General features: G+C 43.5%; 1 protein-coding gene across 2 annotated transcripts in view; it reads right to left on the bottom strand.

Moving 5' to 3' along the window:
- Positions 1-26,970, bottom strand: part of Adcy2 (adenylate cyclase 2) — a 379,558-nt gene that overhangs the window by 351,962 nt on the left and 626 nt on the right. For both annotated transcript variants that reach the window (XR_001780768.2, NM_153534.2), the window contains exon 2: positions 10,343-10,540. Coding sequence is in view for 1 of the 2 variants with exons in the window: in NM_153534.2 (NP_705762.2) it covers positions 10,343-10,540 (198 nt within the window). In the remaining variant the exon portion in view is untranslated. The remainder of the gene's footprint in view (positions 1-10,342; positions 10,541-26,970) is intronic.

The following is a 26,970-nucleotide window of genomic DNA, read 5'->3' on the forward strand; positions in this document are numbered from 1 at the left end:
GTTTCAGTATAAAACCAACTGATCTTCAAATAACAGTGCTCCCCATATTGTACAGAGTTGTGCCTGTGCACACACATCACGGACAACATGAATTTTCCCCTCACTCTAGAGGGACCCATTTCTCTTATGGAACATGGAGGATGTGGCCACCAAATAAAAAACTCAGCCCGCAACTCAGAGTTGTGTCAGTCTAAGGTTTCAACATCCCAGAACCCTACCCCACACCATAATGATTTTCTGAATCTCCAACCCAAACCCAGCCCAAAGAAAACCATCCAGAATTTCACATCCAACAGTAAGCTTCAGAACAAATGGCAATGGGTATGCAGAGATAAGTGTGCTGCTGCTGGGATGCCAGGGGTAAATACCTGCTCTCTTTCTTCCATTCCTTCTGTTCAACTTTATATAATTCTCTTAACTTCTCTGGGGTTAAGTTTTCCCATCAGCTAAATGCAAGTAATAATAGCTGATAGTCATAAAGAAGTTAGGTGTGTAAACCAAGGCCTGGTGTTGGGAGTAGCCTAGGCATATATCCCAGCAGTCTGGTAGTAGAGTTAAGTAGGCTGTTATGTCCTTTGTACATTCATTCCTTATTTCCATAACTATTTACATCTGGTAATGTGTGGGGGTGGGGTGTTGGGTCGTGTAGTCTTTAAAATGCACCTGGGAGCTGTCATGCATTTAGCTCTGTTGATGAGAGTGCAATGCTAATCCAATGCACCTTGGGTGCTGCGTGATAGTGACTGAAGCTCTGAATTGTGATGCCCATCATTCACATGAAGCCAGCACAGTAGCACACATCTGTAAATGGCAGTACTCCAGTGGTGGGATGAGAGTCCGAAATCAAAGAATATTCCCTCAAGAAGATACAGCCATCCCTGCAAGAGACCCTGTCTCAAACAAGGTGGAGGGGAGGACCCACAGCTACGGTTAACATCCCACCTCCACATGTACACTGTGGCCTGAGCACATTATTGCCCACTCATAATAACAAGATATATACATTACACACACATCAAAAAGAAGAGATAAAATACACATTGGATACAGGGTGTGGTTCGGGTCTCAAGGAAGAACAGAGATAAGATCGGTACAGCCTGCCTAATGACCTGATAACTGAGATTTTACTCTCCAGGGCCAGGTCCACGTTCCTCTGAAGAAAATCTCTAGAGGGAAGAGAGGACATCAACAGAAACAGTTAACCCATGAGACAAGGTCTGAGAAAACCCAGTGTGTGGCGCAGCAAGGCCTCACTAAAAGGCCAGGATGATTTCCCCACATGCTGCTTAGAACCCAACAGGAGGGAGAATTCAGAAATGCTGCCTCCACTCTAAACAGCCAGAGTTGTGTGGGATCCTAAAATAACTGTGCAGCAGGCTTGGTCTACCCAGTATGTGTCCTTAAAACTCACATCCCAGCAGAGTGGGCTTTGCCACTTAAAAACAAACTTCTTCATCTTTGTTCTTAGCTAGAACTACTTTTTAGTGTTTTCTCAAATCCATGCTTCATGCATAGTACAAAATGCCTCCGGAGCTCTCTAGTCATGGTGCATGAAGAAGGGTCTGTGTCCAGGGAAGGAGCTCCGAAGGGGAATGGAGGGGCTTTCTCCTGCCATTTGCATGGAAGGTGATTTGCAAGTGGGAACTTGTTGACAGCAGCCCTCCAGCCAGCACAGCAGGGAGCACAGGCGGAGGCTGTACCACTTCAAAGCCCACAGAAGGCCTTTACTTTCTCCTTCTTACCAACTTTTAAAGAGATCAAGTCTGCCATTGACCTACTGTTTTTGTTAAAAAGCCCCTGTGTGCACACACATATCGGGAGCTGGCATCTTTTAAGGTAACAGAACCAAGGAAAGTCCCTTCCCTCTGAAGGAGTGAGGTTAGCCCTCCAAGCATCTAAGGGCTACACCACTGCACTGAGTGTGTGTCTGCCACAGCTGAGAGGAGGCTGAGCTGCAGGTTTAACTTCATATGGGGAAAGACAGGGGGACAGAACGCAGCTCCGGAACTTGCAGGGTGGCGTTTCTAACGGGCTCTTAGTAGCTGCCATTCTGATCATCAGTCCTGACCAGAACCGGCACCTCCTCATGACCAGTCTTCTGTATGCCATCCCTGCCTCAAGAAAATGGGACAACCATCAGATAAGGAGAGACTTGCTCTGGTCAGAAATTCACCAAGCAGGAAAGACATCACTTAAAAAACCTAGTGGACCCAATGCCATTTTCATAATGATCAAACGGCAGCACATTTGTTCCTGGGGTATACAGAGGTCAGCCAATATCCTGTGACACATACACAGTAGAGAGACTTCTCTCCCCTTGCCTCCAGAGCCACGTGAGCAGGTTATTACGTCCTTAGGCTTGTAGGTGTGGATGTCCCTCCCTGGATATGGTCACACATGAGAACATCTCTAATACTCAACAGACAGTGGTTTGAAAAGGGAAGAACCCAAACCTCCTTCACATAGGTTCCCTTCGGTCTAAAGGAAAGCGTGATAGCAGGAGAGTTATCAAGCCTCAGGTGAGAGAGGAAGCCACAGAGGGAGGGCTTCCCTAGGGGCAACATGTACAAGATAGAAACTAAATCTGTCAAGGATTGAATACTGCAGCCCCGAAAGATTTGTTCAGTTGCTAAATCCTGGCACAACTGAATATAGCTAGTTAGAACCAGCTTGGAGATAGGGCCTCCACAGGTACCATCAAATGAAAATGAAGTCACATACGGGGTTCAATTCCAATGTGAATCATGTTCTTATAATAAGGGGAAGAGGGGCATAAGGTGACACTCTGGGAAAATGCCAAGGGAAGGCACAGGATGTCCAGTTGTGAAGGGCACCCTGGAAGCTGGAAGAGATGAGGAAGGGATTCCTCAAGAGCCTACTCGACAAGCACAGCCCAGCCTCTCCCTCAGTTTCAGGCTTCTGGCTTCAGAGCTGAGGATGACATCTCATCCATGAAACACAACTCAGATAGTATGGGTATCAGTGACAGCAATACCAGAAACCTGGACCAGCATCCACCACAGAGCAAGCACTGCTCTTTTCAACCAGGCCAGGCCTGTCAAGGTCAACCTCTCCAGCTACAGATATGCCCCAGCAGTTCTAAACAGGGGATTCGTTTGTCAGTCTTGACGGAGCTTCTTTAGGTCAGACTCACTCTTGGGACATTGGTAGCCCCTACCGTTCCCAATCCTTGACCTACAAACTGCCGGGCGCAGATTGATGCTTGGCTGTGTGATGTGTTGGGTAAAGGAGAGATATTGAAGCAAATCTTCACTGAGTTCCTCAAAACAAAAAGTGTCCCATTTATGCCAAAACAAAAACTATGCCTCATATTTTCCTGAGCTAGTTTCAAGCTCAGAATGCTTCCCGTTCTTTTAATCCAAAGATGACAGGCAAACATGGCCTCATGACTCACTCCATTGGTAGAGAAGCAGCAGTGTAACCAGAAGGCACTCACAGAGCCTGGGGTGAACCGCAAAGACTTCCATGTGAAAGGCAAATAAGAATTCTACAGCTCGCCTCCCTGGCTTTACCAGGAGCTTCTAGAACATCAAACCATGAACCAAACCAACAACAAAACAAACAATAATAACAACAAAAACAACAACAAAAACACCACTGTAATACTCTGCATTTACCAAATTGCTACATGAAACAAATAAATTGGGTCCCATTTCTGCAGCATGAAGTAACTTCTAAATGAGTGTCATGGTTTGAATATGTTTGGCCCAGGGAGTGGCTCTATTTGGAGGTGTGGCCTTGCTTGAATCGGTGTGTCACTGTGGGCCTGGGCTTTAAGACCCTCAGTCTAGCTGCCTGGAAGTCAGTCTTCCACTAGCAGCCTTCAGACGAAGATGTAGAACTCTTAGTTCTGCTTGCACCATGTCTGCCTGGTTGCTGTCATGTTCCCACCTTGATGATAATGGGATGAACCTCTGAACCTGTAAACCAGCCCCAATGAAATGTTGTCCTTAAAAGAGTTGCCTTGGTCATGGTGTCTCTTCACAGTAATGAAACCCTAACTAAGACAAGGAGGCTGGCATGTGTTAAACCAAAACAGCATTGGAGAAGCGCCCTACACATCAAGGGCCAGTATCTTGAACCCCCTTCCCCATCTTCCATTGTCCTTTTCTCCCAGTTATTCTTTTGAAGCTATTTGGTTGTATGACAAGATTATCCCAAGCCTCCTACCATTTGATGTGCCTGCACTTTCTCAGGGTTGCACAAATTTCCCATTTTTACCCTCCCAGAGCTGATGAAGGGTACTTTTATGTGAACACCTGTTGAGCCAACACATCCTAGATTTCATTTCATTGACATATGGGGACCAAAGCATTCTATGGGTGGAACTGACGTCTTCAATGGAGAGCATTTATCATCACCCTTGGCTTTCTGCGCCCCTGCATGACAGTGACACTGGTTAGAATTACTGATATCATGATTAAGAGCTGGCCTCTGAAGTCAGTCCTCTTGTATCCCAAGCCCTTCCCCTAAACAGCATCTCAGCCTGATTGAGATCCTTCATCACCCGCCTCTACAGGAGCAGAGAGGGTCAGGAGAGTGCCTACTATGTGAAAAACAAAATAAGCAAAGCAAGAGTAGCACAAATTAGGATCTGGCTGAGTCTATATTATACAAGTGCTAGCCATCGTCACCCTTGTCCCATACTGGGGAGACTAAGGACTGAGTTACATGCAAGGTACTGTACACTAACAAGGGACATCACAACAAAGAGACCTAGCCTCACCTCAGCTTCTGGGAGGTAAGCTAGGTTCTTAGATGCACTGACTACTTAAAGCACCTGCATTTACTAAGCTTTGTCCATGCAAGAGTAATATATGATAGAGTTGAGGGCTAAGCAGGATCAGTGAAGCCATGTCTAAAGGAGAGATGAGAAAGCCAGCCTTCTGTCCAGAAGGCTGTCAACTGATGGTCAGCTCACCAGACTGTGTATACTCCATTGAGCCCCTGTAACAACTCCACACTTGTCCTCAGCAAACCTCATCTCTGCCACTGCCATGTTATTGCCAGCGCTGTCCATGATTTCAGAGAAAGGACAAAAGAACTACACTGGGGGTTTCCTAGTGTTTCCTCTGACTGAGATCTGTGTGCATCATCTCCATGAGGACCAATGAGCAGAAAGGGGGCAATTTTCATAGTTCCCTCAGCTCTTCTAGAAAATGCGCCTGTGGGGCACTCCTCTCCAATATTACTTTTACCACCATCAAGAAGAGAGCACGTTTTTAATATCTGAATAGTGTTCCATTGTGTAAGTGTACCACATTTTCTTTATCCATTCTTCAGTCAAGGGACATCTAGATTGTTTCCAGTTTCTGGCTATTATAAATAAAGCTTCTATGGATAGAGTTTAGCAAGTCTCCTTGAGGTATCATGGAGCATCTTTTGGGTATATGCCCAGGAGAGGTCTAGCTGGGTCTTGAGGTAGAAGTATTCCCAGTTTTCTGAGAAATGGGCAAATTGATTTCCATAGAGGTTGTGCAAGTTTGAACTCCCACCAGCAATAGAGGAGTGTTCCACTTACCCATTACATAGGTAAGCAACAATCCCTGACACTATTAGTGATACTCTGTTATACTTGCAGACAGTCTGGTTGTCCTCTGAGTAGCTCCACACAGCAGCTGAGTTAGACAGATGCAGAGATCCACAGCCAAACAGTAGATGGGGCTTGGACACACTTATGGAAGAGTTTTGGGCCCCAAAGGAGATAGAAACCCCTTAGGAAGACCAACAGAGTCAGCTAACCTGGACCTTTGAGACTCTCAGAGAATGAACCACCAACCACAGAACATACACAGGCTGGACCTAGGCTCCGCTGTACATATGTTGGTGATTTGCAGCTTGGTCTTCATATGGGTCCCAAACAACTGGAGCCAGCTATCCCAAGAGCTGTTGCCTGTCTGCAGCATATGCTTTTCTAGCTGGCCTGCCTTGTCTGGCACCAGTAGGAAAGCATGCGCCTAGCCCTGCAGAAACTTGATGTGCCAGTGTGTCTGTGTGTGTGGGTGTGTGTGTGGGTGTGTGTGTGTGGGGTGTGTGTGATATCCAGGGTGGCTTTTACCCTCTCAGAGGAGTAGGGGTGGGGACAAGGGGTGACCTGGAAGAAGGACAGTGAGCTAGATGTAAAGTGAATAAGTAAAAATAAATAAATAAGTTAATAAAAATAAATATATAAAATAATTTAAATGCAAAAACATAAAAAATAAAGAGAAGAGACTATGTTGCTCTAAAGGGCAGGGTGGTTCTTCACTTTCTGAAGCAGGGTAAACTTACTGAGGCACTTTAGGATGACCAGTGTTCAGGGAAGGGCCCACATCTATGGCAGATCTATTAAAGAACACTGGAGGATAAATTCAGATGATTTAAAACAATGATTTCACCTTAAGTCTTCATCCCAGTTGAATGTGTCAGAAGGACCCAGGAGAGATTTCAGTTTTCTATGCAGGAATAGAAAGCATCTCTGCTGTAATATGGAGTGTAAGCAGACCCACAGCACAGAATGTGCCCCCTGACAGCCTTGACAACTACAGCCATGGATCCCAGCTGTGGGCCTTTGCTGATCTTAGAGCCTGCAATGAGAGGAAGGGGCAGGCACAGACATGTCTGCAGAAACACACCCTCCTCGGGGCTGGACATGCAACCCATAGGATCACCTCAAGGTACCAGACCCTTTGGATGTAAATGCCCTAAAACTAGAAAAAGACAACCATATGTGTAGACATTTTTAAAAATATCAACAGAAGTTTGGAAACAAAAATGCCAAGGCACATGAAGACGGTTAATACCAAAATAATCCAGTCTAAAGATGACAAAGTCGAGCATAGCTCCCCATCAATGAAGCCTGTCTCTCAACCACTTCCTAGAGGGAAGACACCAAGCTGAGAAGACACTCCCACCAATCTCCATGGTCCAGAAGGCAAGACCAACAGTAAAGAAAGCCGCTGGGAAGTGGGGGTCATTGAGAAAAGTCAAGGAGGATGTGAGAGGTGGCTAGTGAGGTGTCATTCATAGATGCAGAAGCCTGTTCTCTGAAGGACACTCTAACAGATGGGAACAATCCTTCCTGATTAAATCACAAAGCTATAAATAAAGCCGAGGGGACTAATTAAGAAACAGGTCTGATGCCACCAATGGGGATGCTCTTGTTTGCCCCTATACTGCAAGCTCCAGCTAAGAAATTAGTGTGTGCTACGTAAGAGTGAGTGAATTAAAGATCTGAAAGGAAAAAAAAGTGGCAATTCCAGTCACCAACGGATGACAACGCTGTACATATAAATAAACTGAAAATCTCAGGCAAAGAAAGAGTACTAAGTCTGCTGAGACTGCTGTGTAAAAAAGGAATCTTATCAACATTAACAATTAGATAAAGAAACGTTTTAAAGTTTGAGTCACCTATTTTATTGATATATAATTTTTTATTTCTTTTATTTTGAGATTATAATGTAATCTCATTATTCCTATCTTCCCTTCCTCCAAGCTCTTCCATGTGTGTCTCCTTTTTCAAAATCATGGCATCTCTGTTCATTAATTTCTGTTGCATGTATATATCTATATACATATATATTCCTAAATATAACCTGCTCAGCCTATACAATGTTACATACATGTATGTTGTAAGTCGGGCAAGTATAACAATAGACATGACAAAATGGGCAGGAGAAAAAGTAATTTCAAGATTCCATTCATAAGACAAAAACAAAACTTTTAGGGACTCATTCTCCACATCCTCACCAGCATGTGCTGTCACTTGAGTTTTTGATCTTAGCCATTCTGAGAAAGGGGAAGAACCCTCCATTGTTGATGGGATTGCAAGCTGGTACAACCACTCTGGAAATCAATCTGGCGGTTTCTCAGAGAATTGGAAATAGTTCTATGTGAAGACCCAGTTATACTGCTCCTGGTTATATACTCAAAAGATGCTCCATCATACCCCAAGGACACATGGTCCCCATGTTCATAGTAGCCTTATTTATAAGAGCTAGAAACTGAAAACAACCCAGATGTCCCTCAACCTGAGGAATGGATACAGAAAATGTGGTTCATTTATACAATAGAATACTCTTTAGCTCTTGAAAACAAGGACATCATGAATTTTGCAGGCAAGTAGATGGAACTTGAAAATATCACTCTGCATGAGGTAACCAAGATCCAAAAGGAAGTACTTACTGATAAGTGGATATTAACCATAAAGTGCAGGATATTCATGATACACTCCACAGACCCAAAGAAGTTAAACAAGAAGGAAGACCAAAGCAAGGATGAATCTCACTTAGAAAGGGTAATAAAATAGTCATAGGAGGCAGAGTGAGGGAGAAAATTGGATGGGAGAGGGGATGGGGAGGGGAGTGGGGGAGAGGATCAGGATCAGGTGTAGAGAGAGACAGAAGAAAGGGCCAGAGAACCAGGAGAATGAATGGAAGTCTGTAGATGTAGGTGTAGGGGTAGGAGATGGGGGAAATCTCTAGGAAGTCCCAGAGACCAGGGATGGGGGAAGAGGGGGCAATACAGGTTACCTTAGCAGAGATGCCTAATAGTGGGGACATAGAACCTAAAGTGGCCACCTCCGGTAGCCAGACAGGACCCCCAGTGGAGGTATAAGGAAGGATACAGGGAAAGGCTGGCCTTTCCTCTACAGGGCTGCCTTACTTCAGTGGGAGAAGATGCCCTAATCTGGTGGATACTCCAGGGTGGGATGATACCCAGGGTGCCACCACCCTTTCAGAGGAGAAGAGGAGGGCAGGCAAGGGGAGGGACTCTGTGGGGATGGGATGTCCGGGGGCAGGACAAGATGCAAATAAATAACCTTTAGGGACCTAGGAATAAATCCAGGAAAATTTGCCAGCTCTATAAAGAAGTAAAAGTCTTAGACATAAAAGATCTTCAGACTTTATAGGAAGCATGCTACTGTCTCAGATGGGGAAGAGATCTGAAATCTCTAGGTGTTCTTTTATTAATTCAATGTGTTCTCTCTCTCTCTCTCTCTCTCTCTCTCTCTCTCTCTCTCTCTCTCTCTCTCTCTCCACCCCCTGGGGTTTTATTTATAAAAACTAAGCTGGCATCTTGTCTAACTATCCTCAACCTATACCTATTCCCTATACAATACAGCCTTCAGCCAACCCATCAGGCAGCTGCTGAGAGGCGCCACTCATACAGCAGAAGTGCTGAGTAACATCTCTGGCTAGACTGTACTGTTAAGACATGACATCACCCAGACATGGGCAGATTCTAAGTCAAGAGCCCAAGCAGGAATGAAATGGGTGTTAGTTTGCAACAGGAATAGGAAGCAAGCTTACTCACATGATGTGATCGTGTTGGTAGAAAAGCAGGGTTGCTGGAGTCTGTCTTTCCAAAGCAAGTGAGTGTAAATGAGAAGGAATTTATGTGTTAGTCTGGGAAAATCAGAGCACACTGTGCAATGGGGGAAAACTCTAGACTGCACCAAGCAGTGGCTACACTATCCAGAGGACCAGGAGATCAGTCCAACCCCACTGCCAGCGAATTGATGAATTCCAATAGACACTGTGTGACCCTGGCTACTGAGCACCTCCACAATAGATATTTCAAATGACTTTCTTCTTTGTGCCTGGATTATTTCATTTTCAACTAGACAGGAAGAATGAGATTTGGTGACTTTCTGCTCAGTATGCTGACTTCAGTCAATAATAATAGATTAGATATTTCAAAATTGCTAAAAGATTGGGTATTTCAAAATTGCTTAAAAAAAAAGAGCCAGGTGTTGTGGTCCATGCCTCTAATCCTAAAACTTGAAGTCAAGGGCAGAAGGACATGAGAATCTGAGGCGACCTCAGCCCATGTGGTGAGTTCTAGGCCAGCCATGGCTACATAGTAAGACTCTATCTCAAAAAAAAGTTTGTTCATAGCTGGGCAGTGGTGGCGCACGCCTTTAATGGCAGCACTTGAGAGGAAGAAACAGGCGGATTTCTGAGATCGAGGCCAGCCTGGTCTACAGAGTGAGTTCCAGGACAGCCAGGGCTACACAGAGAAACCCAGCCTCGCAAAACCAAAAAAAAAAAAAAAAAAAAGTCTGTTCACAGTATCTCACTTCAAAAAAGATAATCCAGTCAGGTGTTGATATGCTAATTACATACGCTAATTACCTTGACTTTATCACCTCACAGATTTACATCAGAGTGTCACATTATAATCCATAATACACAGTCATTACTTGTCAATTAAAAGATAAACATATTTTTAAATTTTCATGTCTTTCCATTAGTCAAGTCTAGGATGAAGTCTACATAACCAAGTAAGGCTTGAATTAAGGCCCGAAGATAGAATCCAAAAAAAGTGTGTGATTTCTTACCTGGTCCCAGGCAGACACGGTCCCTCCAAAGCACATGAACAGGTATCCCATGGCAACCAGACATATCCAGATCACCAGCGAGAACACTCGGAGAAGCTTCTTGAACACAGACTCAATGCAGACAAGAATGAATATGGCGAAGAAGATGGCCAGGGCAGTGGGAACGGTTATTAAAAATGCCACATGGTCTTCTACCTCCTGCAGAGAGAAAGCAGAAGATGGAGTTGGAGGGGGAGTGGCCACGACTTATGGGAAAATAGCTCCAGTGTCAACCAATGTCAAACATGCTTGGCTGAAAACCATTTCCAAAGGAGAATTGGTTAAAGTTTTAAACTCCAAGTTTTACTTTGAATGACCATGTATGTTTTTTGGTTTTTGGTTTTTGTTTTGTTTTGTTTTGTTTTTCCTAAATAGATCATGCAAGGCTGGCTCTTTTAAACTAGCAAATTAGCCAGACCCTCACCATTATGTTTTTCCAGAAAAGTGAAGAAGTAGATTTTATAACAGAATTGACTTCAAGAAAAAAAACGGAGCAGAGGCACACACAATCCCATCCACGCCAGGGGAAAATAAGACACATCAACTTCCCTGCTGGGGCTAGAGGGCCGTAAACACTAGGCTCTCCAGAAACTAAGTCACCAAATGGATTTGAAGTGTTTTTTTTTAAGAAGAAGAAGAAGAAGAAGAAGAAGAAGAAGAAGAAGAAGAAGAAGAAGAAGAGGAGGAGGAGGAGGAGGAGGAGGAGGAGGAGGAGGAGGAGGAGGAGGAGGAGGAGGAGGAGGAGGAAGAGGAGGAGGAAGAAAAAAGAAACACATTTGAATTATTTCCATGTCCACAGTGATTAGCTTTTATTTTAATGCATGACAATTATTATTTTAAAGGGATCACGGGTTAATAGGGAAGGAACACAAAGTGCTAAATATAGAAGTCTGAGTACGGGAAGAATGTAAGAGAAGGCCCCAGAGCATCCCTCCACCCCCACTTCTCTGGTGCCACTACTTGAAAAGGAAGTGGGCATTTATTTATTATTCACCTCTTAGTGGTGCCATTTTCTAAATTAATTTTTTGTATGCTAATACTTATTTTGCTTCTCCCCCCTCTCTCTGTCTCTTTGTGTCTCTGTCTCTGTCTCTCTGTCTCTCTGTCTCTCTCTCTCTCTCTCTCTCTCTCTCTCTCTCTCTCTCTCTCTCTCTCACAGGCATACACACACTTCAATTATATTCAACATCAGAATCGTCCCATAACCACCTTATTCTCTTTGATTATAGCAGAAAGAATTGAAATTGCAATCCCTGAAGCTAGAGTCCTGTTGTGGAGGACACTCTCTAGGGGACAGAACATAAAGCAAATGTCTTTAATCCTCACCCAAATGTCTACAGTCACTAACACATGAATTGTAGGCTTATTAAAAAAAAAAAAAGTCCCCGCGTGGCCAAGACCATAAGAACTTCACTGAAATTTTTAAGAAGGTAGAGAGAACAGTAAACTAAGTTTTTTGGCAGCCGGGAAACACCTATGGTGATCTAAGGCTGCTCTCTCCTACTAGCAGTCTCAACACTGGAGACATCTAAATTCCAAGCAACTAACCACAGAGCAGAACAGAGCAGCCAAACCCTGCATGGAGTCCAAGCAGCACTGAGCCCTAGAGACGCCTTCCCGCTGACTCCATTTCCCAAGCTCTCAGCTACATGTGTGTTAAATGAAAGACGTAGTAAGTCAGCGAGAGGAACGGGACAAGCACGCTGCGCCCGGTGGTACTTCCGTGTTTAACACTGCGACATGTTTCAATGTCTTTGATCCTTGCATGAGTCCTTGAGGCAGGCCGCATGCCAGTGCCTCTGAAAACTGAGAAAGTGGAGAAGCTGACAAATGCCAAGAAAGCAGGACTCTAGGCCAAGCAAGGAGCCACTGCAGTTCTGTGCCACGCGGGCTCAGCTCGCTGTCTGAAGCAGACAGAAATTTAAGAGCCAGCGATGTCTTTGCATAGGCTAGAAAAACAAGTGTTTCAAGAACTGATGAAAACTAGCAAATCTTACTCTCTTACTCTCTCGTTTCACCGATCTCTTCACCCACATTCACGGCTCTTAGTCGCCCTTATTCCCAGACACCATGACAGTCCTTGCAAAGGGGGATGAGCAACCCCTAGGCTATGAGAGCCCAGCACTCACAACGCTAGAAGCCAACATAGTCTATACCTGGTAGCATGGCATTTGAAGGTAACCTGCTGGGGACTGTGATTGTTCACACATGGGGCCATGAAAACTGACTTGACATTAACCCGGTCACAGTGAACATCACTGAGCTGAGAACGAACAACCAGTCACGCAATAGCCAAAATAGCCACAAAGCTATTTTTCTAAAAGAGGTTTCCATTTGTTTCAGTAATTAAGTCAAGAGACAGTATTCAAATTTACTGGCTTTTACATGCTTAGCTGCAAAACAAAAGCCAGGGGCTGTAGGAACAGGAAGACAGAGAGGCGCTCCTTCAGAAGAGGGTTCACAGGAGCCTTCCCACTTCGTTCTCTGCGGAGTCCTCTGCACAGGCAACTACGATCTGCTCTCCTGGCTCTGAGCTTACGCTATTTGTGGTTTAAGTATTAAGCCTCTATCTTTTTTTTTAAATGCCTGATCGCTTGCTAGCTGCAACTTGAATTTGGTGGCATTTCCATTAGTCACCATGGTCAAGTGGCTGGCTTGCACAATCCTTAAGCTCCCCACAGAATATTTTATTTTCTTTTAAAATTATTAAAAATTTTATTTTTCCCCATTTTTATTAGTTCTCTGAATTTTGTACAACGCATGGTGTCCATATTCACCCCCACACCCCCATTTCTGCCAGTGCTATCCCCCGTTCCCTACCCACCCAACTCTGCATGCATTTTTTAAATCCATCAAATACAGTTTATTCTGAACCCATCCTACTGGATATATGGCCTTCACTGGAGGGAGGTCAACCCAGCAGGGTGCCACACCCTTAAAGAAAACTGACTCCTTCTCCCAGCCTCTATCAATTGCCAAATAGCTCCTTAGTTAGTGGGAGGTCTTAATAGCCACCTCTCCTCTCCACGCTAGAACTCTGTGTGGCCTGAGCCCTGCAGGCCTGGTGCATATTGTCATGGCTGTCATTAACTCATGTACATAACTGCCCTGCTATGACCCCCAAACACCATTTCTTTGTCATCATTTACTACCTATGATTTTTCTGCCCCTTCTTCTTCTGCCATGATCCCTGAGTCTCTGGTGGAGGAGTATCATGCAGATGTCCCATTGAGAGGTGTACATATAATTTTATATATGTATGTAACATATATATGTAATATATATGTATGTATTATATGTGTGTAATATATATGTATATATTATACATATATATGTGTGTGTGTATGTACATATACATATATGTGTATATATGTGTACATATACATGCACATATACACACACACATGTTTTCCACAAGGTTTTATAGTTAATGACTACACTTCAGTGCACACTGCTGCTTTGAATGTGCTTCTATGGAGTCAGGCCCCTGTGCCACAGTGGCCTCCTGGTGGGTGGTAGTGTACACTCTTACTCACTAGGTGGGTGACATTACCAGAAACATTATGCATATTAACAGAGCAGCAGCAACTTTGCACAGCGAGACCTGCCTGGTATCGAGCCAAGTCCCCACATGGCCTGGAGCTCAGAACAGTCAGCTGCTACTCATGAGGCTAGACCCAGCTCTTGGCCAGGCCTGGATCCACCAAAAAACAGGAAGAGGACACTTCTTCTGCATCTGCTGATGAACTCCAGCTCTGAGTGGGATTTAATGGAGACTTCTCCACAAAATAGAACCTTCTATAGAGTGTCAGGAAAAACAGAGATGAGCATTCATCAGAGTATGTGAATACTTATAAACTGCATTCTTCCCCAGGCCTTGCCGGGTGCATTGTGCATTTTTCTTAAGGCTAAGTAAATGAAATCAAGGCATTCCAACAGATTTAAATTACACAGCTCTCTTCCTTTCCCACACTGTCGCAAATGGTTGACAAGGAAGCCGTGGACTTACCCTATGGCATTGTTTTAAGCAAGATGAAATTATAAAACTCCATAACAGACAACCAGTCACTTCTGGTGATAAAATGAAAACATCAAAGCATCATCAACCTAAATTATTTTTATTTCTAACACCCTCTCCTCGCTTAGTGGGAAAAAAAAAGTTAACATGAATTGCAAAGGAAATAAAATGTAGCAAATTAAATGCCTTTAGTTGTGCTAAAATGCCTTTTAAACAGGAGAAAGAAAGAAAGAAAGAAAGAAAGAAAGAAAGAAAGAAAGAAAGAAAGAAAGAGGGAAAAACAGCTATAATGCACAGAAAAATGGGATGTTCTATAAAATGCCTTCCACAAAGGAAACTTTCCTCAAGGTATTATCTGCTAGAATGATAATGGGTTCCTATCACTCTTTTGGAAAATGTTGTTCTCCAGTTTTGATGCATTTTCTGGTAATTTTGAAAGGATTCTAATTGCTAGGACGATTAAACACCCATCGCTTTTATTGATGACAGGACAACTCCCTTGTCTCTTCCAGGCTACTCTGCAAAGCAGCAGTTTAGCTGTATTTTCATGTATCGTGTGCACTGCCTTTTTTCTTTCCTGTTAAACGTGCTAGTTTCCACTGAGACGGTAAAGGATGCCCTAATATAAAGTAATGCTTTTCTATTAAAAATACTTCCCGAAGTGCTTTGAAGTCAACCAGAAAGCAGATGTGGATTTGCATCGTGTCCCACAGTGTACGAGGCTCAGCAGCCCAGTCAGCTTCTTCACTGTGCCCCTCTGCAGATTCTAGCTCTGGATGTTCAGTCCCACACAGCAGCACCATGAGTGGCAGTTCTCACAGGGCAAAAGCGAAAGGCCACACTTAGCTAGGCTCCCCACTCCCTACAGGTGTGTGTATGGAGACTCCTATTTTCATATGCATATGTATTAGAAAAAAATCACTTCCACTCCAGTGTGACCATCTAACTTAAACACGCATAAATCTAATGACCCTCAAATCATATCCAGCATGTGTAAACCAGTCTCCTCAGAAGGGAAGGTTCCAGCACCTCCCACAAGCTATCACTAGAACAAGCAAACAAGACAAAACAGAACCAAGCAACACAATCAGTAAATATAAGTAGAAAGCATGGCTTGACCAAAAGACCAAGGGAAGAAAATATTCTTACAGACAGTCTTTTCCAGTGCACACGGCATTCAGAACGATCCCGTACTTTTCACGGAGCGGAGGTTGATGGTAGAGCACCTGCCTAGCCTCTGCGATACCCTATGTTCAACTATTACCACATACCGTATAATTATGTATCAGGTAACTTGCTCAAAAGAATAAAATACCTTGAAGTTATCCTACAAATCCATGTTCTTTGATCATAGCATAATGCAAATTAGAAATTTATATAAAAAGCCCAAATTATACATCACAAATATGTGCAAGTCAACTATAAAATCACCTCTGATGGAAAAAAGAAACCATGAGCTGGATTTCCAAAGAGCAATGAAAAAGTCTGTGTTAGTCTTATGGTGATGGTGGTGGTGACTGGGAAATGCTAATGCCAGGATGGTTTGTCACGGTGTGGGCTTAGACTTGCTGGGAATTGCATTGTCCATAATATTCTATATTCTCTGCTAGGGGAAAACTAAAGATGAGTCTGGGAGGCAAAAAGCACACCAAGTGAGCCATCACCGGACATCTTCATAGTCAGACACGCCTGAGGATGGACAGTGCCCTTGGACAGCTGGTGCTGAGCTTTGCATTCATCTTACTGGGGGTGCTGCTTGTTTGCAGCCATGGCTACTGGTGGACAGCAGCCGAGCAGACCTGAGCTGCAGCAGGCAGGAGCCACACAGAAGCAAGAAATTCCCACTGACCCTTCTTCAGTGCTTCTCCATCCCAGCTGCCCTTCAGTAAATGGCCATGCTAATCTACACACACTTCCTGAATGATCCAAGCTGGTGCTTGGAGAGTTAATTCTTATGACCAAATAATTATTGCTCTCCTTTCGAGAAACAGTTGATAGCATGCTACCAGAACTGAGAAGAAAATGAATAGTCATCAGGAGTGACAGAGTCACCATGTGATCTAAAATGCCCAGTGCTACAAATATTTTCATCAGGGATAAGGTCCAACTCAAAATATGGAACCTGACTCTTCCAGAGGACCTGGGTTCAAGTCCCACAAGCAATCTGTATCTCCAGTCCCAGGGAATCCAGGATCCTTTTCTGGCCTCTGTAGGCAGCAGGCAAACATGCATGGTGTACAGACATACATTCAGGCAACACACGTGCACACACACACACACACACACACACACACACACACACACACACATGTCCATGCCACAGTGATTTCAAAGGGTATTAGTCTAGTAAACCCTTTCAGATGGAATTGTCTCTTGGTACAGTGGTGGTGCAGGGGGTGGTGTAGTAGTGTGGCTGTTTTCTGTATATGTGGTGGTTGCTAAAGAGTCAACAACATTTCTTTTCAGCCTACAGATATCTGGACCAAGAGAAGTAAAACTAGACACAGTAAACCAGACACAGGGAAATGATGTCCCATCTTTCCTTTGGGCATGAAATGAGTACTCCTTACTGAATGACACTGGGTTCTGAGCTTGATGCTATCAATGGATGGGATATGGGGGAACGTGTGCTGTCCCCCTGAAGAAATACACAAAATATGAGAGACCAAGTAAGTGGTCTGCACTATCAATTAGAACTGCTCATCATTCTAGGACACCTCTGTTGTGAATTTATCATGAAACTTGATACAATTCCCTTCCTTGAGGGTACAATGCACTTGCAATACCAACCTGAGAGGTACAGGTAAGAGGACCAGTTTAGGTTCAATACATAGCAAGTTTGAGGCCAGTGGGGAAATGAGATCCTGTCTCAAAATAAAATAAATAACAAAAGCAAAAAAAAAAAAACCAACAACCATAAAACAACAATAAAAACAAAACCTCAAAACCAAAACAAGTAACTATAATCAACGATGCCCCAAACAAACTTTAATTAATCATTCTAGCTTCATTTCCACTGCTATAATAAAAAATTCTGGGCAAAAGGCCACTTAGAGGAGAAAGGGTCTATATTGCCTTAAAATGCTGGTTTACAATCCATCATAACAGTGCAACCTCTACTTATTATCGCAAGCACCCAGGAGTAGAGTGACAGTAGACATGTGTGTACTTACTAATGTTTATAATGCCCCCTGAACTTAAACAGTTGAAGGCCCAAACTCAGGGAATGCTGCTGCCCCCAGTGGACTGGGTGTGCCCACCTCAATTAAAGCAGTCAAGACAATCCTCCACAGGTATGTCCATAGGCCAACCTGATCTGGACAGTCCTGCCTCTGTGGAGACAGTCTTCCGGGCAATTCTAAATTGGGTCAAGATGCAATTAAAACCAGCAGTAGAACAACAACCAAAACAACCAATGATTCAGGACAGTCCACAACAAAACGCTCACATGTGGGATTCTGATGTATGGGGGATTGGTGAAGAATAATCACTACTACTAATACTAATAATAACAATAACAATAATGATGCTCATCAGTAAAAGTTGGTTTTCAAAAAAAAAGACAATGTGTACCTGGACCTTAATCTCTCACAGTGACACTGCTTCTCAGCATCAGATGGGTGCACCCTGAGAATCCCATCATAAATGAAAATACTGTAAGTGTAAAATGTATTTAAAATAAGCTGAGGAGCTCAGCTTAGTCACGGCACCATGGATTCTAACGCCTGGGCTCCTCTCCTTCATGATAACCTAACTAAGAGTGGGTTGTGCTACTGCTAGCCAGCATTGCAAGAGAGGACATGATTACATGGCATCCTTCTAAAGCAAGGACTGATTCAAAGATGCAAGCACATTTCCTGCAGAATAGATACCATCGTCACACTGTAGTGACGTCAAAGATCTTACATTGCACTCTCATTAATATGTACATGTGCATTGTGTATGCACATGTGTGCATGATAAAGTGAACAAGTGCAAGTTGAAAACAGGAGAAAATGGGCAGGAGAGATGGGTCAGTGATTAGGAGCACTAACTGCTCTTCCAGAGGTCCCGGATTCAATTCCCAACAACCACATGGTGGCTCACAACCGTCTGTAATGGAATCCAATGTCCTCTTCTGGTGTGTCTGAAGACAGCTACACTGTACTCAGATACATAAAATAATTTTTTTTTAAAGAAAGAAAACAGTAGAACACAATTTAGTGTGAAGCTTACACTGGAAGGGAGATGGAGCACAGAAATAAATCACAGGGCAGATGCGGCCCACCCTGGATTAGTGGCTGTTTATTTTCATATAAGTAAGTAATCCAGATATAAATCAGGGAGGATTGTGCTCAGGAAGGGAAGATTAATCAGGCTAATCAAACGATTAATCCCACTCTGTACCTATTCCCAATTCCAAAGTGCATGGCTGTTATGCCTAAATCATCTTCAGTCTATTGTGGGGACAGATTAACTCTGAGGTTCACCATATGTCTGAGCTACACTCATCTCATCACCCCTTCATCTGCACTCAGCTGCTCATGCCAGTGGGTTTGTAATCTGTAGCTTTCATTGACTCTGCTAATAGAGTCGTCCGAAGTTTTCTTTCCTTTCACATGTGTACAGGAAACTATTGCCTTGAAACATAAAATGCTGTATCTGATTCCTTTAAAATAACACAAGAAACTAAAACACACACTATACACATTGACATACATACATGCACTACATACAACAATTCAGTTGCTAATAAGTGCCTAAGAGTGGTAGCCAGTACCGCTGCAATAGCAAACCGTGACGAAAATGAAAGATGCAAATGGGAAGCTTCGTCCACCCTAAATCACTAACTTCTCTACCAAGAGCCTTTAGGAGGCAGAAACAGGCAGAGCTCTGAGAGTTCAAGGACAGCTTGTCTACAGGTCTGCGAACTCTAGGACACCCAGAGCTACAAGGGGAGAGCCTGCTCCAACAAAACAAGCAAGCAAGCAAGCAAGCAAGCAAGCAAGCAAGCAAGCAAGCAAGCAAGCAAAGAAACAAACAGTGGACTGTTGATATTGGCAATATTGGACTGGATAAGACTTACTCTCATAAGTCTCTCATACACAATGACCTCTGGGGAAATTGCCAGAACTACAGTAGTCTACAAAAGGACATTTTATTGTATAGTATTCCTTCATATGTAAATTCTTTTATAGTATTTACTCCATATATTCCAATGCCCATAATCATTTTAATCACTAGCCTTTTAATTAGGTTGAAATATAATTTGTCTTAAGAATCTTTAATGACCGTGACTCCTCTCTCTCTGTCTCTCTCTGTCTCTCAGTGTGAGTCTGTGTGTATATGTCTGTGTGTATGTGTGTGTTTCCATATGTCTGTGTATCCGTGTAATATGTGTGTGTGTCTATGACTTTGTTCTATGTGTGGATGTGTGTACCTGCATGTCTATGTCTGTGTGTGCATGTGTCCATGTGTGTGTGTATCTGTGAATGTGTGTCTGTGTATGTCTCTTTGTGTGTGTATGTGTGTGTGTGTGTCTGTCCCTCTCTTCCTCCCTTCTCCCTCCTTCTCTCCCTTGTGTATTACTTCTTCTTTCCCTTCAGCACAATGTTCCCTCAAGTTCTGGTGAGCCTGTAACTAGCTGCCCAGTTGGTTCATGATGGTTTCCAGGTAGATATCTCTTTCTGTGTCCACTGCTCTCATCTGAGTCTGGCTTCTCTAGACAAAAGTGTAGAGCAAAGTAAGGGGGGAGGGGGGAAGAGAGAGGGAGAGAGAGGGAGAGAAGAGAGAGGTGGGGAGACTCAAAAGGAATTATTTGTAACATTGACAAAAGGTTGGACCCAGACAGTCCTTCTCCTGGCCTCCCCTTACCCTTCCATGGGCTTTTGTTGTATCCTTACACAAAGAGGGCATTGAATCAGCACAGGACTAATTTTTTTCAAAAGAAACAAACATACAAAGTAACTCAATAACTCTTTTCTTTCTCTCAAGCCACCTGGGATTTGCAAACCAGGTATGTGTGTATATTTCTTAGTCTAATACCATGTTATCACAGGGTAAACATTCCTTTATTACTCTTGGTAATTTTACTTAAAATTTCTCAAAGGCATTGAGAAGTATCAAAGACAATATAAATCAAGTTGGCAAGAACTTTTATGTTAGGGAATGTTAAAGTTTTGTCAAAATATGACTTGTAACTAAGCTAGCCACACTTCTTGTCTTCTCCTTTTTAAAAAAATCAGTAATAATTATATTATTATTTATTATTAATGAACGAATAAATGAACATATTTATCATATAAATAGAAACACATCCCTGGTCTTTCACATTTAGGATTTAAGACCTCCAATATTCATTTTATTTTCTTCCTGAAATATGTCTGTCGATACAGGCCCTTGACAAGGAGATCCTTCTGTGGTATAAACACAATGACAAGGAATATTACATGTTTTGTCTTGTCTTGAATACTCATAGGTTTATCATCCTTAACTCACAACCAAGACCCATTTGTATGGTTCTGCTCTGTATTTTACTTCATGGAAGGAATTGAGGAAAGAACAGATGATTGAACTCTGTAGGATTGTCTACTAAGAAGCAAAGCTGAGGGCTAGATCCAGGTGGATCAACCATGCTGTGCTTTCTGGTGGCTGTGCGTGGGAAACGCCACAGTAAGGAGGCTGCTACCTGGTCAGCACTGTGTCAAACACAGAGGGCAGCAACTCCCTTTCGGGTTGTGCTAACCATGAGTTGAGAGAAAACCCAGGTAGAGATGGCTCTACCTGAACTTCCCCAGCAACACAAGGGTTAAACTTCTCTGTGCAATTCACAAGCATTCCAACTATGAAGCAGAAATCAATAATGGCTGGGTGTTCAGAAAGGGCTTAACTCTCCAGGAACTTGAATGGGAAGACACAACATAGGAAGGAACAGGGAACTCAGGTAGACAGGGTCTTAGTGGAAGAGTCCAGAAGGACCAGCTATCCACCAGAAGTAAACAGTCACTGAAGAGAGATGACGTCAGTGTATCGATATCAGATGCTTGCTGGTGACCCACCGGGGATGGTATCAACAGAGTGACAGCCTCAGTACGGGCTCAGAAGGCATACCGTGACTTAAGAAACAAGGCAAGTTAAGTGACAACAACCCATTTAATCGACTAGTGCCCCAGTGCACTCTGCCTGAACACGTGCCAAAACAATTGCAGACCAAGCATGTTACCGTCATCAGGACCACCAGGAGCTATAGTACCTCAGCTCTAACTGCTGATGCTTTTCAATAGAATCCACGACTTTAAAATATCAGTAAGAAACCACAGCTCAAAGGAGTGGCTGTCACAGGCCATATTGCCCTGTTAGGACCTTCTCTGACAACAGGAATGCCACAGATGGATTCTCTGCTTTATGGGGCAAATCCTAGGAGTAGTCAGTGTACTGAAAGTGATGGATGCCACCATTTCCATGAGCAAGCTGAAGAAGCATCTCTGCCCATCCATCGTCACAGAAAGAGAGGAACGAGATGCAGCTACCACAGAGAGAAGCCTGAGCACGTTCACAGCAAGGGGGAGGGGGTTTCCACCAGGGATGGAGAGTCTCCAGACCTGCAATGTTCCCCACAGCATCATGTGGGGGGAAGCTCACAGCTCAGGGATCTTGTCCCATCTCTGCAGCTGCATGACCTGGAAGACATTAATTTGGCCCTCTGGGTATGAGTTTGTGCATCTGTGGAATGAGTACGTCTCAGTCCTACTACTGGTTGGCTATGGGACACGACAGTGCATCTCCGGGGGACCTTGTGATATTAGATGCTCCCAGAGTTGCTTCTTGGTCATTTGGACCATCTCTTTCTGAGGCAGATCCAATCTCATTTGACAAACACATGTGGTAAACAGATGTCAGAGCATGGGAAGGAAGAAGAGCAAAACTCCAAGTTCTTAATCATTTTGCTTCATGCTCCCTAGACAGGCTCTTCAAACTTCAAAACACAGACGAGGATTGCCTTGACCTCTGGTCTTCTGTAGCACTGAGACTGTAGGTGTGCACCACAAAGCCTCCTTACTTCTCTACTGCCATTTTTTAAACAGAGAAGTTAATATCTGTGGGCTGCTTTCTCATTTCAGTTTTCACCTGCATAGTTCTTTATATTACAACCACCATTCCTGTACAAATTTAAGAGTTTTCCTTGGCCTTTGTGTAGACTACAGGTAAAATGTAAAGTGGAGTGACTTAGTGACTGGCTGGCTGCAAATTATACACACCTGCAGAGAAAACATTGCTTCTATGCCTAGGAATGCTTGGAAAGGTGGATCTGTAGCCACCTCTGCTCTGGTGCTTAGGAAAATGCTCTGTTTCTCTTGGACTCCTATAATTCTGAAAGTACAAAAAGCACACACTGAAACCTCTGTTCCTTAGTCAGTCGGGGCGTGTCTGTCTATCCTCCCAGACTCCAGCCTTCTCAGAAGTGGGTGATTCTCCTACCAACAGCAGGTGCCGAAAGGCTGGATCAATCAAGACATGTTCCCTCTACTAATGCTCCTGTCTGTTTCTTTGTTTTGAAAGATGAAATTTCTTTGCAGTAAATACATGAAAGAAATTGTCTGTTATATTTGCCCTCAGGGGAAATTAATGAATAGTGAAAAGCACTTGCCCCTTCTGGTTGCAAGCACTAACTCACCATGCAAACGAGGGTGGGTCGTGAGCTCAGCTGCACATACTACATATTTACAGTAAATAAAAGTACATATTCTTACTTCAGGATATGTTCCAAGACCTATTTTATTAAAATGTCTGACTACTTTAAATTTATGAGAATATAACATTTCCATTCAAATACTGACTACTCCCGATCATAAATTTTAGTCAAAACAAACATGTCCAGAGCCACCTGGTATTTTGACAAACAAAATTTATGTCAACCTTTCTTAACAATGAAGGCAATTTTTAAGAAAAGCTGGCAGATTTTGGACATAATAAATGAGAGGATTTTGTTCTGAAAGGAGGTTTTCATTCATTCAGTAATGAAAGCCAGCTCTAAAAATCAAAGTGACATGATATTTACAACTTACTTTGGTCACATTAGGTCTAAGTTTTCTCTTTCAGGGTCACCCTGACAACCATTCACGAGGCACTTGGTAGAGACTCAGCAAACCAATGTCAAAAAAACCATAAATCAGTTTTTTTTATTGAAAATTTCACCAGCAAGCAAAGAAAGAGTGTTCATGTTATCAACAGAATGTATATATACAAGCTATCCCAAGAATTGCTCTATTTTATTTGTCATCTTAGAATAAGTCTTAGCAAGAATGACATTTAACCTCATGTTTAGGCTTTTAGACTGAAAACAAGCAATTATACAATACTGTTGAGTTTCAAGTCACCTTTATTTTTATGAAATAATGAAAATACATCAAAGACCAGTAATGTTAGGGTCAGAATGAGAGAACCATAAATGGACCACAGTTTGAAATCAGGTGATATAAAAGTTTAAGTGTCAATTAAGACAATACTAAATCAAAAGACATGATTATTTTCCCTCTTTATTTACTTTCATTTATACCTTGATACAAGGCTTCCTGTAGCTCACACTAACCTGGGACTCACAGTGCACTGAGAATGACCTTGTATTTCCTGATACTCTTCCTCATGTCTGCAGCCCTGGATTCCAGGAATATAACTCAATGACTGTTGAATATGGTGTTGTGGTTGGAACCACCCAGAGCTTCCTTGCTGCGCAAGTCTTTCACCTACTAAGCTATATCCCTAGTCCCCCACCCTTTTCATTTTGAATATAAATCCAAGACCAACTCACATAAAGAAAGCAGGAAGATTTCCATGTACTTGGAATACCCTGGGATCATTTTGTGACCCAAATCTACTAGAAGATAGGAGCTGTGTATAAGAAAACTGTCACCCGTTTTGTCACTGTGAGAACTCATGAAAGAGAGACGGAAATCAAAACCAGACAGATGCATGGGAATGAAAGAAACTATCCAAGAGTTTAGGCAGAAAAAAAATCCTAGATCTATTTCACTGTTGAATCACATGAGGGTTTAGCTATTCCAGAGGGTGCTCCAAGATGAGACCCCTCAGAAGTCAATGCCTGCTCAGTCTGAAGTAAGACCGCATCTCCATCCACATAAGCATGGCTCTAACTCAACCACATCTAACTTAACCACATCTCTGGTGCTCCTACCTTAACTGTCTTTGAAGATCTGGACGGGGTGGGGGGGGGTCCTGTTTGAAAGTGGAGATACTGCCTACAATTTTTCAAGAAACAAAAGAGAGATAAGTCTTTGTGAACCTAGGGGTCACACAGTCTCTGCTCCTGTGTTGAGGTATTGGAAGACAGTGCCCACATCCCTCAGGCCTTTCTCCTTTCATAGAACGCTGGAGCCCTGTTCCTCACCAGAAGGTAACCTTTGGACTAGATCCAGGCATCCTCCCTGGAACATGTCTGCAGTTTACACTGAAAATTTACATAGTGGGCACGAAGCCAACCAGGAGCATGGAGGAACAGACTCCATTTCATGTCGTGTGTGGATCTTGCTCTGGGTGACAGCCAAGTTAAGGAAATACCAACTCTGGTTACAATGATTTAGCTGAATGAAGACAGGTGTGGAAATGATGAGCATACTAAGGAAATACAATGATGCCCCTTAAAATGGCATGAGGCCCTAGCCCTAGCAGAAGAGCTGTTGGCTGCTGATGGCTTCTGCAAGAAAGGGTGGTTTCCCATGCACCAATGTATAATCTCACTGCTATGCACACATGGACGGCACAAATGGACCCCAGGTTTTTGTTATTTTGTTTTGCTTTGTCTTTTGGTATTAAAGAAGAGAGGGAGATAGACTCTGGAGAGATTGAGGGAGTGGAGTGAAGTCGGATGTGATTAAATACATTGTATATGGTATTTATCTATGAAGGTTTCAAAGACTTTTTAAAGGCTATCTTTCCAACATTTCAACTAAGCAAAACAGAACATAAAAGAGACTCTTTAGGGACAAATGGGAAGAACAAAGGCAACTTAGAAAAGGGAGCCTTAAGTCCCTTAAGTTCTCCTGGCATGAATTTCTCACGGACCCATTCAAGAGTACCTAATTCAACGTGGTTGAAGTTGGAGCGTTCTAACCTGGAAAACAAAGTAGTGTGCCTGGGGAACACGAACTTCGCACTTGTCTCCCTAGACTAATGGCACTATAAATAGGCCATCACCTGCTCCTCTCCGTTTAGGAAGGAACCAGCCAGAAGGATTTGAATTACTCACAAACAGAAACACTTAGGAGGAACACGTTTCCAAAGGACAACTGTGATGTTTTCTTGCCAGCAATGTGAAAGTGAGGTGAGGTCTTTAAAGACTGTTGGCCCCGCCCGTGATCCCGCCCCCCTTCCCCAAATCTCTCTTTAAGTTCTTTTTGGTCTTATAAGTAGGGACAAGCAAGTGCGGCAGGGGTGGGGCTGTCGTCTTCTCACACCTAGGCTACCAGGATCAAAGGAGCTCCCTGCTTGGCCTGCTACTGGAGAGGGCCAGTGACGTCATAGTCTGCCACGTTGGATTATCTTTCCTTACCTCATGGAACTCAATCAGAAAACAGGACCCACGCTCGTGGGGGACATTTAAAAAATTGTACCGTGACTGAAACTTTTTCCTCCCGATTCATAATGTGAGCGCCATATGGTTCGGATATATAAAACGAATTGTCAAATACCTAACAGAGTTTCTGTGTCCTTGAGGCAGCGTGAGCTGAATCTGCTTGAGACTGGTGAAAACAGGCATGTCTTTACATTCTAAGCTCTGGGAACACCGTTCAGCAGAAACATCCCGCATTATCCTCTAACCACACAACTCACGAGCTGATCCAGGCCTCGGACAAGACAGTCTGCACAGGCAAATCATGGTCAGGGGGAAAAGTTTGAACCACACTGAAGAGAAGGGAGCGCTAAGAGGAAGTTACCGCCATCTACAGATTTCCTTACAGGGCTCCAGGGAGCCAGCCTGAGATTCCTGACTGAAAATTATGAACCAGAAAAACTGACATCAGCTATTGAGCTGCGTTAATGCTTCTAGCCGTGAAAACATGCTTTAACCATCAGCAGGGAACCATGATCGAGTCCTGCACTTCTCTAAAAAGGGGAAAGCAGCGAGGGTCCCTTCCATTTTTAGCTCACTTATAGTCTCTGGAGATGAGGCTTGGGCATCTGCTCAACACTCCATCACTTTCTCTCTACATGGCTAAACACGAAAAGATTCAAAAGCCAAGATGCACAACATTATCTGGTTTTCATTTTCGCTGTCATGAACTGCTTTCCCAAAGCACCTTGTTTTTTAAGAGTTAAATGATGCCCAGACCAAACTCAGAGAGGAGAGCCGGGGGCGTTCCGCGGACAGGGATGGGAGGCAGCTAGCGCGCCAAGGAAGCCTGAGGACTGCCTCTGCTGCGGGCAGCGGCGCCGGGAGAAAGCGCAGAGTTGGCCACGGGGCGCAGAGATGCTGAACCCACACGCCCTGCCCGTCCACCTGGAGCAAGCCCTGGCAACTTTATTTTGGGCAAAGCCTTCCAAGGAAACTTTTCCTCTGTCCACAGCTCTCGCCCTA

The sequence above is a fragment of the Mus musculus genome, chromosome 13 (genome assembly GCF_000001635.26).
Source record: "Mus musculus strain C57BL/6J chromosome 13, GRCm38.p6 C57BL/6J".
Taxonomy (NCBI): Eukaryota; Metazoa; Chordata; class Mammalia; order Rodentia; family Muridae; genus Mus; species Mus musculus.